Source organism: Anoplophora glabripennis, unplaced genomic scaffold (assembly GCF_000390285.2).
Source record: "Anoplophora glabripennis isolate ALB-LARVAE unplaced genomic scaffold, Agla_2.0 scaffold1041, whole genome shotgun sequence".
Classification (NCBI taxonomy): domain Eukaryota; kingdom Metazoa; phylum Arthropoda; class Insecta; order Coleoptera; family Cerambycidae; genus Anoplophora; species Anoplophora glabripennis.
The window spans coordinates 10,058-21,902 of NW_019417123.1; the positions used below are offsets into that span (position 1 = coordinate 10,058).

The 11,845-nt window shown below is 30.1% G+C and overlaps 3 protein-coding genes across 6 annotated transcripts in view; 1 reads left to right on the plus strand and 2 right to left on the minus strand.

Annotated features, from left to right (window-relative positions):
• Positions 1 to 2,444, minus strand: part of LOC108913841 (gamma-glutamylcyclotransferase-like) — a 7,364-nt gene extending 4,920 nt beyond the window's left edge. Inside the window, exons 1-3 of one of the 2 annotated variants that reach the window (XM_018719483.1) lie at positions 2,433 to 2,444; positions 1,750 to 1,895; positions 1,548 to 1,681 (exon numbers count right to left, since the gene is read on the minus strand). In XM_018719483.1, the coding sequence (XP_018574999.1) occupies positions 1,548 to 1,681; positions 1,750 to 1,895; position 2,433 (281 nt within the window). In that variant the 5' untranslated portion in view covers positions 2,434 to 2,444. Of the gene's footprint in view, positions 1 to 1,547; positions 1,682 to 1,749; positions 1,896 to 1,932; positions 1,987 to 2,432 lie in introns of those variants that run through there. The other variant, XM_018719484.2, reaches the window with a different exon arrangement.
• A 51-nt stretch (positions 2,445 to 2,495) lies between these two features.
• On the minus strand, positions 2,496 to 5,031 carry LOC108913839 (ester hydrolase C11orf54 homolog). 2 transcript variants are annotated; one of them, XM_018719478.2, is made up of 8 exons: positions 4,633 to 4,764; positions 4,428 to 4,507; positions 4,259 to 4,357; positions 3,939 to 4,114; positions 3,703 to 3,867; positions 3,192 to 3,288; positions 2,967 to 3,133; positions 2,496 to 2,915 (listed from the first exon to the last, which is right to left on the minus strand). In XM_018719478.2, the coding sequence occupies exons 1-8, from the start codon at positions 4,674 to 4,676 to the stop codon at positions 2,742 to 2,744; spliced, it is 1,002 nt and encodes a 333-aa protein (XP_018574994.1). In that variant the 5' UTR covers positions 4,677 to 4,764; the 3' UTR covers positions 2,496 to 2,741. The 2 variants fall into 2 exon arrangements, with proteins under 2 accessions (XP_018574994.1, XP_018574995.1); XM_018719479.2 differs by lacking the exon at positions 4,633 to 4,764 and adding an exon at positions 4,857 to 5,031 and having other exon boundaries at positions 2,499 to 2,915.
• A 226-nt stretch (positions 5,032 to 5,257) lies between these two features.
• LOC108913840 (serine/arginine-rich splicing factor 7-like) lies at positions 5,258 to 10,949 on the plus strand. Of its 2 annotated transcripts, XM_018719480.1 has the most exons (5): positions 5,258 to 5,451; positions 5,543 to 5,753; positions 5,824 to 5,865; positions 5,920 to 6,112; positions 10,625 to 10,949. In XM_018719480.1, exons 2-5 carry the CDS (start codon positions 5,561 to 5,563, stop codon positions 10,845 to 10,847), a joined length of 651 nt encoding a protein of 216 aa, XP_018574996.1. In that variant the 5' UTR covers positions 5,258 to 5,451; positions 5,543 to 5,560; the 3' UTR covers positions 10,848 to 10,949. The 2 variants fall into 2 exon arrangements, with proteins under 2 accessions (XP_018574996.1, XP_018574997.1); XM_018719481.1 differs by lacking the exon at positions 5,824 to 5,865 and having other exon boundaries at positions 5,269 to 5,451.
• The last annotated feature ends 896 nt before the right edge of the window (positions 10,950 to 11,845 follow it).

The window sequence follows — 11,845 nt, forward strand, 5'->3', positions numbered from 1 at the left end:
AATCTTTTAGGTGACACCTTGTATAGCGGTATGTAACTTTTGTTGTTATTTTTGTTCCATAATCTAACTAATTAATAGTTTAAAAATTTTTGGTAGAGTTTCCCCGTTCTCCGCATAAGTATTAAGGGAACAAAAACTTTAATATTTTTTCACTTTTTTCCTCCTTATCTGATATTCGTACCTAAAAGACAGGCGACTTGTTCATTTTGTTTGATTTCGGCTCTAGTCTGCATTAGTAATGAATTTTAAAAATTTTTGATTTGTACAATTTTCTGTTTTTAACCTGTGATGTTTTTAATTATTTGTATTAACGACCTATGTCCGCGGTAGGTGTACCATGTTGGCTAACTTCTATGTAATTCTCGCATAGTAAGTAATTTTTTTAATTGACTAATTTTAAGAAAACTTCAACTTGTATTTTATTGTAGTTTTTTCCTGATGAAGAAACAAAATATAGTTTCGAAAACTTGAAAATTTAAAAGAGTGTAACTTTTTTTATCCTTGGCTGCATCCCCGTCTAAGAAAGAAATTTGGTATATATATATATAGACTGTGATTTTTAATAAAATCTTTATGACGTTCTTAAACTTGGTCATTAATTATTTATAACATATTTCAGAAATATATTCCGTTTCTCCTATAAATCAACTTTTGACGACACTGCGGTTTTATGCTACCACTCGACAGTTTCAAGAATAATTAGAAGTCTCACAAGAACTCGCCAGATTGAAACCTCAGTATATTAAAATGCCAAATCGTCAAGAACAAATTCATATTCAAAGTAGATTTTACATTTTTTTGCAAATTTATAAAATTGAGAAAAATAAAAAACGTACAATCGTATTTATTAACTTTTTATTTTAAAATTGGTTTGATTCTAATTACTTCCTTTGGCTTTTAACTCTTCTTCCAATAATTCGAAAAGTATATTCGACTTCAGTTAAAACCGGCTTACATTTTAGGCGGTGTATCCGAAAATATAATTAAGCCGGCTTTACTATTTAAGAGAGTTCAAGTTAAGCCGCTTTAGAGGTCAAACGGTGCATACCGGCATTAATGAATAATCTGTCTACATAATTTTCTATGGTCTACATTGTGTGTAGATGTAGAATAGAGCAATGCGATTTATCAGTTTTATCTCCTGTGAACGCGTAAAAATACATTAGAAGTGCTTTAAAGCGCTCTGAGGGCCGTTCGATTTATCAAAAATAGTATCTATTAGCCAAGGTCACTAAAGTATGCATCTTCTTTAGCTAGTAATTTTGGCTATTAGCAGCTAATAAGCAGCTCAGAGTTACTCTGAACTGATATTAGCTGCTAATAGCTACTGTTTTTGTACTTTTTGTCAAAACGAAAGACTCTCTAATCCTGGAAGAATGCTCCAATCGGGATCGGTACACATGAAAGCTGCTCAGATTGACTATTAAATTGGCCATTGACTTTAGTTTTTGATTTGGCAATGGCAATATGTAGAAAAATATATCTGTTAACTCTATTAAATTTGTATATATTATAGGTACCCCAGAAAATTAAACAATGATACCTACTTATCTAAATGTTCCATATCAACCATATCAATTTCCCAAAGAGCTCCCCAAACATGACTGTCTTTTTTGGGGACAATAGTTGCAGAAGCACCTTTCCATATTTTCGAGTAAGTAACGAAATCCAGTTGATAATCCTATATAAATTAAATACTGCTCATAATTTAAATAATTTTTAACTATTTTTTTTTCAAAATTAGATTACCTGTAATTTTCCTATACCATGCCTAACTGCAGTAGGATTATTAATATGGATTCTTTGTTCCAACAAATTGCTACCATAAGCAAAATATAAGAACTTTCCAACCATGTTAATTTTTCTTAAAACACAATTGCCATTTAATGGTAACACTAAAACAAGATAAAACAAATTTAAGTACAAACTTACAGTTTGCTTTGTTAGGTTATCTGTAAACTTGGAACTGGTATAATTGAAAACAAGGTGCTATGAATGAAAGGTTTAATAAGTAGGTAAATATTATATTAGATAATTATTAAAAAATATATATTAAGTAGATAAAATTTGTTTTAAATTACTGCATAGAACTAGATTTTTTTAGAGGTATCTATAGGTTTATATAGTTTTGGAGATAGAGTGTAGGTAGGTACTTGAGTTGGAAATAAACGGACATAGTTTGATACCTACTTTAGTTAAATTGCCCATATATATAATTATATTGATTAATTTAAACTATAAAATTTAAAATTCAAAGTTAATAATTATTTGAACTAGTTTAAAGATTATTAAAAACTTATTAATATTTTTAGCAGATCTAAAGACGTAAAATTGACACTGTGTTTTGTTAATAAACAATACAAGTAGCAGATGATTAAAATTAAATGTTGACAAAAAAGTCTTACATACAATTTTCCTTTATTTCTACTTACTTTTCGAAGAAAGTATTTATAATAATATATTATTCAACATGTTCAGTTTTTTTTTCTTGCTATCAATCAGAACTTACAAATATAATGTTAATTGTGGGTCAAAGATAATTTATTGATAATATGTGTGCTTTTTTTAACAATCAATTTATTGTGCCTAGAAGTACCTAACATTTTACATTATTTAAAATTAATGTAAAACATTGTGCTAAAATTATTTTAGTTACTAGATATGGTCATTAAGTGCATTTCGGCTATTAAATCATAATTATCCCTTAGGTACAAAATTTAATATTGCACTTTAAGTAAAACCTAATCTCTTCCCCAAGTATGGGTAGCTACAGGCTTGTCAATTCGATAAATTTCATCTCCAGTAATAAAATAGCCCAAATATTCAACAGTTTCAGGAGTTGTATCATAATGATAATGGCCAGCTTCTCCGTGGTGGCTGAAGCTGTGAAAATGTTGCACCCTCAAGTCAAGCCCCTAAAAAATAATAAATAAAACAAACAATTCCAGAAATATAAAATTTTATACTCCATCTCCATTAACTAGTGTTCCCAAAGCAACTAATGGCGCAGACATATTATAAAATTTCAACCAGTTGTTGAGGTCTTCTTCATTTTCTAAAGGAGTCTTTGAGAAGTCTCTCATTACGTGTTGTTTTACCTTACCCTCTTTTATTAAAAATGCTCCTCCTAATCCTACAATTGAAAAAATATGTCTAATTAAATTGTATATAAAAAAAGATGCTTTAGTTACCTACTAATTTGCCCTTATATACTTCTTCTAACACAGTTCTTATACTAGCAATAAAGTCCTTAGGTCCGATGCGTTTTTTAACATGTACTTTAAGAACCTAAAATATGTGTATACAAGACGTTACAGAAAAGTAGGTCAAGCCACCACATATTCTTTGAACAACAATAATGGAACTTATTACACCATTTTTAAATTATAAACCTCTTTTACAAAATACAGGGTGTTGAAATTAGCATTGAAGATATTTTTCATAGTAACTCCATTGTTTTGCATAGCATTCAATTGAAATTGTGCTTTGTCACCCCAGCACATTTTTTTATTTTAACCAAAACCAAAAAAGTGTGTTGATCGAGGATAAAAGTACAAAATTTCATCTGAACGACTTAAAAATAACTATGGCATAAAATACCATTATTTTTGCCAAAGTACTTGTAGTTAGGGACTATATATCTACTTGATTGTAACAATATGTAGAAAAATGTGTAAATTGCGAGAAAATGTATGGACATGCCTTTCCTGGTTTGCCTTCAGAAAATAATAAATTTGCTAGAAGAGCTATGCGAGATTCACTGTTAGGAAGTATCTCTTGTATGGAGTTTTCGTCATTTTGATCAACTTTTGATATTCTCGAGTGCTGTTCTACCGATCCATTTACAATATTGAGATTTAAGATACCCTGGAATATTATAAAAGAATTATCGAAAGAAGCCTTAATTAATATATAAGAACTAGTTTACAAATACTTACTTCACAGTTGACACCAATATAAGGATGTGGGCCAGCTCCAGCTCCAATTATAAATGCAGGGTTGGAATTAATTAGATTTGCAATGTCTTTTAAATCGTACACTTTTTTTCGGTCGACTATAGGTAGCAAATAAGGAGGTCCTCCAATTTCAACTATTTTTGGGTTTCCTCCTAGGCCTAAATAAAAATAATTAGGTATTTAGCTTTACTGTTTAACAGCACCAGTATCTGTATGTTTCTTAAGTATTTTCTAGACATATGTCATGATTATTTAAGCGATTTTATTTGTTCCACTTTGCTATTTCTATTATTTTTTTTTACCTTTGCTAGCTAAACTGAAGGGTTTTTGGGTCAAGTCGGGACTATCTACAACTTCTACATTTACTTCTGCAAAATTGGTTGTTAATCCTTTGTTTAGAGCTACAAAACGTATGTAAATATAAATATAAGAATTTAATTTAAATTGGTATATGTCCAATTTTTTAGTTACCATCGGCTATTTCTTGTAAAGGAGGCACATACAGTGATTTTTTTTCTACTGGTAAACTTTTTGGATCCAGTGCCATATTCCTAAAATAGGACATCTATAATAATAATATAAAGTAAATTAAATCCCAGAGTTTGGGATAAAAATATGGTAGACCAAAGGTAGCATGCATTTGTGCTAAATAAATATCAAACAGTAAAATATTTACCATTCTAGGAAAATAGCATAGAAGAAACACAAGAACAGTTTCATCTTTAATTAGAACATGTTATTCTTAATTTCCAGTATTAAATTTAGTTGTAGGTTAATACCCTTGATACTTATACTTAATTTTAATAGATATACTTAGACCTTCCAGGTAAAAGTTTTAAAACAGCTATTAATCAGAACTGAGAATATTACCTGAGGATAAATAATATACAATCACTATACCTGAATTTTATTAACCAATTATATTTCCTTGAAAGGCACAGTATAACTGATAGTGAGTTTTAATTATTCTTTAATTATATAATTTATTCTTAACAACAGGTCAAATAAAGTTATCTAGAAATGTAAATAAAATATTTATTTAGTTTATGCTTGAAATGAAAACAATTCCACAATTCAACGATTTATATCATTGATCAAAAGTGGGAACTGTATTACTTGTTTTCGCAAAATTTAATCTTATGTGACCTTGCATTCTATTCATATCTTTAACACTTGAAATAAGTAGTTTTGATATTTAAATTGTGCCGCATTTTCAGAACGATTTCATTGGCACATTGTAAGAACCTACGTGATTGGATATTTAGCTAAACCAGATTATTGAATAGCGTCTCGGCAAATCAGGTACCGGTATCATCAAATAAAAAAACAGAAAACAGAAAAGCCAAGCGTTTGTGTTTGTGGTATAATTCCTTGATGTATGCACCATGTTGGTTTAGATGTAGAATTTAGTTTAAATAAATATTTAAATAAGTGTAGATCTATAGAAAGAATAGTTGTACATTAAGATAGATCGACAGATTATAAATACAATTAGGTAAGTAAAATTTGCACTTCTGTCGACATTTGTAGCAAACGATACCTAACGCGTCTGTTCAGAAAATAAATCTTTTTTGTTTCTTTTTTAGACTGAGGTTCTTTAGGCCATGTCACGTTACAACTCTGACTGTAAAGTATATGTGGGGGACCTAGGAAATAGCGCATCCAAGCAAGAAATCGAGGACGCTTTTAGGTACTATGGTCCACTCAGAAACGTTTGGGTAGCCCGAAATCCACCCGGTTTCGCTTTTGTCGAATTCGAAGATGCCAGAGATGCGGAGGACGCAATTAGAGGATTAGGTATACAATCAGTTTTCTTGTATTCGTGTGCTACGATTTCACTAAGTTGAATTTCATCTTTATTTGTTAGATGGTCGTAGACTCTGTGGTCGAAGAGCAAGAGTAGAAAAATGTATGCATTTCAATACATAAACATTTGGTTATTAACATTTTCGTCTTTTGCTAGATGGTCGTACAATATGTGGCCGACGAGCGAGAGTTGAAATGTCCAATGGGAAAAGTGGCAGTGGAAGGTACAGGGGACCACCTCCCAGATCTCGGGGTAGACCCTTTCATCCTGATGATCGCTGCTATGAATGCGGAGATAGAGGGCATTATGCACGAGACTGTAACAGATATAGGCGTGGTGGAAGGCACAGGTATGTCATTCAGTTGAATTTTTTTTTACTATTAATTTTTTGTAAAGTGCTTTTTTAAAGAATATTTTTATTTCCTTCAATTTTATTTGTCAATTCTGATATTTTGTAATGCTGTACAACAAGACGTTAACAATCATTTTGATACTTTCTTTTTATAAATTTTTTTTGTTGTGTACCGATATAGCTAGAACATTTTTTCAACAAAAAATTTAGAATACAATCTTTTTCTCAATAGATGAAAGTAGAGTAATATGAATACTTCATTTAACGGAGATATTTATTATTTTTTTTAATTAAAAAAAATAAAATTTGTGATGAGGTAAGTAATTCAAACAAGGCCCATATTAATCGCTATTATCTCATAGGATTATTAAATTTAAATCTTATGAATTCTCATTTGTTTATGAAAGTACTAAAATATATTTAAATGTTTGAACCAATTTAAAGTTTTAAATGTCTAACCACCTCCGTTCCATATTGGAATATATTAAAGTTTTAATTTTTTTAATGGAATTAATGTACATATAAGTAGACATTATTAGAACCTTAGGTTTTAAAAATGCCCACAAATATTTATTAGAACGTTGGACATATAAATTCTCAATAAATCAACAAAATACAAGACAAGAAACGATGAACGGTGTCTTTACACGTGAACAACTGCTTTAGCGGCAAAAAAAGAAAGGTCATATTGCGAGTAGGAGAAAATAAATTTTATTACTATTTTAACTTACGTAACTTACTAAAAAAAAAGTGGGCCTTATTTGATGCCACGCCCTATTTGGCCCTAGTGCCTCACATTATGTTGTTGAATCTTGTTGTACAGTCTCCAGAGAAAGTAACACGTTAAATGCATCCGAAAAGGTGCGAAAGGTGAGAAAAATTGGCTTGACGTTGCTGCCATGTTTATAGGTTTAAGAGTCTGTGGCCGATAGTCAGGTAACGCATTGAGTACATTCACTCGTCTAAGAGTTGTCTCCCACTGACTTCGTAGAGCTGCCACGTAGTGTACATCGCTCACTCTGTTCTCCAATACGACTGCTTTAAACTAACGAGAGACTACTGTGAGCCAGTGAGAACTAGCCAGCTCTTTCGGGTGTACCCCTAGCTACTACCTAGTTGATTTGATCACTCTACTACTACCTACAAAGTTAACGTCACGACAACTACTGTCTCACAAGCTCACAAACAAATGGTAAAAAAAACCTCTTTACAAATTATAATATACTTAACATTTTGTTCGAGTCTGCCGAGTTAGCTATTCACTAATAATTTGATTATGAGAAATTCCATTTATTATTAATTAGAAGTCATTTAGAATGTTTTAATAGTTATATCTGAATGTTTTTTTTGCTCACAATTAAAAGTACATTGCAGTCGTGAATAGTCAAATGTTCAAACAAATTTGTATCACATTATTATGAATAAAATAACTTATATTTTGAATAGTTTAAAATGAATTCGTAAATAGTAGCATTTCATACAAGATGTTATATAATTTTGTGAAAGTTTCCAGGTATTTTTTTTTTAATTATGCAGTGACAGGAAAAATCATGTAGAAAAAAACCTTTGTTACATTTTGGTACCGATATGAGCAATCACTTGTGGATCATTAGAAACTCTAAAAAATTAGAATGAATGCTATTTGTTTTTAGGGGTCTGAGGAAATTAAAAGTAATGTAGCAAAAGTCACCTAATATTAAAGCATATTGTAAAGTACTGTTAAAAAAATGATTTAAATCAAATTTTATAGTCATATATCTATTTTGGAATGGCTTGGAAAAATATGTGGAATACATTTTTTTAATTACATATTAAAAATACAAGCATTTTTAAGTTTATTTTTCAAAAAAAAACTAAATAAAACTATTGTAAATTCAACTTCTGCACTATTTTCTGCATATTACAGTCTAGATTTACTGAATATTATTAAACACTAATAAATAACAACAGTTTTAGTACTGACCACATAGTTGAAATAAAAAATGTCTAGATTTTACATTGAAATTAATATAAGCACTTGAATAAATCTGCCACTTTAATATGCAAAAGATACCGTGGTAGCTTTATGTAAATGTTAAATGCCAAATCCTTTTGAAGTTTTTACATTTCTTTTTTCGAAAAATACATCTGAGAGTTCCTATTAAATTATGTTATTTAAACAATTTTTTTGGTCTAATACACTAGACACAGAAATTAAGGGATATTAAAAAAAATCTCAAAATTTTGGATGATTTTCAAAGAGCTGTAACTTGGAGGGAAATGGTCGTAGAGATAATAAAAAATAGGAAATTAAAGCTTCGAGTGTCTAGTTTTCAGATCTGCAGTTTAAAATTTTTTAGCGTTAGCAGTTTTTGAGTAATCATAAGAAAATCAACCAAAAAAAAATTTTAAATTTTTGCTTTTTTTAAAAAGGCCTATGGAATATTTTTGGCAATTTCATCATAAAGCTCTTTTAGACAATTTAATTCTCTTCAATTTGAGTGGTTCCGGAGCTTGTACGATTATTTGTTGCTGTTATCGTTGATCAAAGCAAAAAAAATAATTTTTGACTTTGGCAATCAATTACTCGGGAAATAATGGTCGTACAGATGACTTAGCGACAAATAAGGCTCCCCGCTCAAATTGAAGAGAATTAAATTATCTAGGAGTTTTATGATGAAATTACCAAAAAATTTTTTTGAAGTCCGTAGACCTTTTTAAAAATAGCAAAAAAATTTTCCATTGATTTTCTTATGATTACTCAAAAACTGCTGACGCTAAAAAATTTTAAGGTGCAGATCTGAAAACTAGGTACTTGAAGCTTCAATTTCATTTTTTTGTATTCTCTCTACGACAATTTTCCTCCAAGTTACAGCTCTTTGAAAATCACCCAAAATTTTGGGGTTTTTTTAATATCCCTTAATTTTTGTGCCTGGTGTGGCTTTTAGGAATTTTATTTTAAGCTTTAATAAATATAAATAACTCTTAATAGACATTTGTAGTATCTTTTTTTTTTAAGGTGACATTCTACATGATTTTTAACTTCTAATTTTCCCTAAAGAGGAATGGCATTATTTGACTTTTTTGTGTTTCTTACTATGTAGTGATGATTTCCAATATCCATATTCATTAAAATTTAATAATAATTTTTTCCCATAAGCATAATTTTTCCTATCACTGGAGAAGGAACAGAAAAAAACTAAGTATGAAAATATTTTTTCTCAACAATTTTACTTGTGAGGATAAAATAATTTAGAGCAAAATTGTTGCAATACTGACGTGTTTGTTTGTTGATTTTTGCCCATATACCTTACTTTATAATAATTTTACTTTTAACTTTTTATCCGATAAGCAAAATTGCAGAGGATTAACCAAGTTTATTGGGTATTTAAGAATGTTTCTCTTTTTAAATTAAAGATGTTTTTATTTTTTTTGTAAATATATAAAGCAATTTTATATTATACAGGGTGTAACTTAAGTGTCGGTCAGTTTTTTAAAGGTAATATTACGCGTTGCCCTGAATACAAATCTGAAATTCTCTTTTTTTTAATCAAATAAATAGTCAAGTTATAATTAGTTTTTTAAAATGCACTTTAATACTTATTTGTGTACACCACCGCTGTAATATTCATGTATTACAAATACATGAATTGGCGGCAACCTACAGTGCATATGAAGGGAGATAACGAAGCGAAGGGCATCAGTTGTTGTTCTGCATTTGAAGACAGTACATCTAACTGTGACTTTGAATGTTTTTCATTGCTGGAAGCCATCAATAGATTATTTGTTTTTGTGTATTTATCATTATTGGTTACGGCACGAGTTTTTTGCTACGTTACTTGTTAAGTACTCTTTGTGTGACGAACACCCACTCAACAAAAGTAACTCATTACGAATGGTGCGGAATTGTGCATGCGCTGCAACTAAAGCGCGTCGTTATTTGAGGTTACACTAGCTTCTCCTGCGGCGGATTATGAAAATTACTAAAAAAAAGTTTAAAAGAAAAATTAAATTTTTACGCCAGAATTTGAAAAATACACTATTGATACATGTTTCTAAAGGTCAAGGGAAGCCTCTGTATAAATATGACCCCTACTCATAGTTACACCCTGTATAATAAAAATTGTTTAACTCTTTAAAATTTAAAAAAATCCCTTTTAAAATAGCATTTTCTTATGTTTCAGTTACTTATGTTTGTGTTAAAACCATTTTTTAAAAATATCCTGGAAAAAATATTAAAAAATGATCCAACATAATTTCTAACATCCTGTATGTCCAAGCTGAAAAAATGCTGATGCATTTACTAATTTCTAGTTTATTTAGAATTTATAAACACTTCTCACTGTCAGATTTTTATTGATTCATTAATATTTCATATTTTATTACTTGTTCTTAGGATAACTTTCAAACATACTAAAAATGACTAAACCGTGTCAACAACTGTGTTTAGTTTGTTAAATACATAAATGGGTGGAAACATTTTAGTTTTCAAACAAATAATATACCGTTTTCATTGCGTTGTGTTATCAGGTCCCGCAGTCGTTCTAGGAGTCGATCGAGGGACCACAGAAGTCGTTCTCGAAGCAATTCGAGGTCTCGCAGTCGTTCCAGAAACCACTCACGGTCTCGTTCGGCTTCCGCAAAAAGAAGCCGAAGTCGTTCCCGTAGCGCTGAGAAAAACTCAAGATCTAGATCTAGATCTCGCAGCCGCTCTGCCGTTAAGGAAAATGGCAATTCAGGAGAAAAAGATTAGATAGATATTTCGTTCTTTCTTGGTATGTGTATTTTTGTATTAAGCCGTAAGATTCATTTATTTGCACATTAGAGTTTATGTTAATAAATTACATGATTTGTAGAGAAGTTATTTTATTTATTTAGGGGCTATTGTTTTTCAATTTTTTGTACTCATATCTCGTGGAAATAAAAATTCCAAATCAGTAAGTGTAGTTTCATTTCTTAAATTAGTTGAACTCGTCATTGATTAAAATTTTTTGTAAGTTTTAATTTTTTGGTAATTAGATTAATAATTTTAATCAGTTAGTGTTTTTATTAACATTACCAAAAAACTCATTTTTTTCCTTATCCAACAATCACGACCAAAACGGTAGATATAAATATCGAGTGTTCCAAAATTCACGTAAGCTTCGAATTTTGCACCATTTGTGCTGTAAAGTGCTGCCAGAGTAAAAACAAGACAGCGTGACAGCTGTTCAGGGTTATTAAAAACATGTTTTCATTGTTGAGCAAGATTTTGAAAATTATGTTTGGCAGCGAGAGTTCACAATTTTCATACAAAATATGGTCGGAGTAGTGATTTAACTTCATCAACTGTGAAGAGATTAATTAAAAAATTCAGGGAGTATAGATCAATTTAGTGATCTTAAACACTGTAGACTAGGCGGTATCTGTTTTGGTTTGGGTGAATCGTATATCAACGGAGATTTTTGGCTTTTTGGCTTTCAAATATCACTAGAAATGAACATTTTTCTATGCGCATAAAAAAAACCTGGGCTTTGGTGGAACAATATGTTAAAAAAATTCGAAAAATGTCATATTTTTCCTATTTAATTATGTATCTTTTCAAGAGTTGATTTTATGCGAAAATGGAAGAGGAAAAAAATGTTTGTAATTAAATTTTTTACAAAACGTGACTAGTTACAAATCGAATGAATCATGATTATTATGGTAAAAATCGAAAAAATCGCAAAAATGGGGTTAAAAAACAATACTTTTTAGGGANTCTGGTAATGT

Bases quoted from the DNA above. Each gene is read 5' to 3' on its own strand.
- LOC108913840 (XM_018719480.1), top strand. From the start codon at position 5,561: ATGTCACGTTACAACTCTGACTGTAAAGTATATGTGGGGGACCTAGGA. The intron at 5,754-5,823 runs GTATACAATCAG...TTTATTTGTTAG, and splicing joins GGACGCAATTAGAGGATTAG to ATGGTCGTAGACTCTGTGGT. The intron at 6,113-10,624 runs GTATGTCATTCA...TTGTGTTATCAG, and splicing joins AGGCGTGGTGGAAGGCACAG to GTCCCGCAGTCGTTCTAGGA.
- LOC108913839 (XM_018719478.2), bottom strand. From the start codon at position 4,676: ATGAAACTGTTCTTGTGTTTCTTCTATGCTATTTTCCTAGAATG. The intron at 3,289-3,702 runs GCATGTCCATAC...CACATATTTTAG, and splicing joins CTGAAGGCAAACCAGGAAAG to GTTCTTAAAGTACATGTTAA. The intron at 2,916-2,966 runs GTATAAAATTTT...ATTATTTTTTAG, and splicing joins CACTAGTTAATGGAGATGGA to GGGCTTGACTTGAGGGTGCA.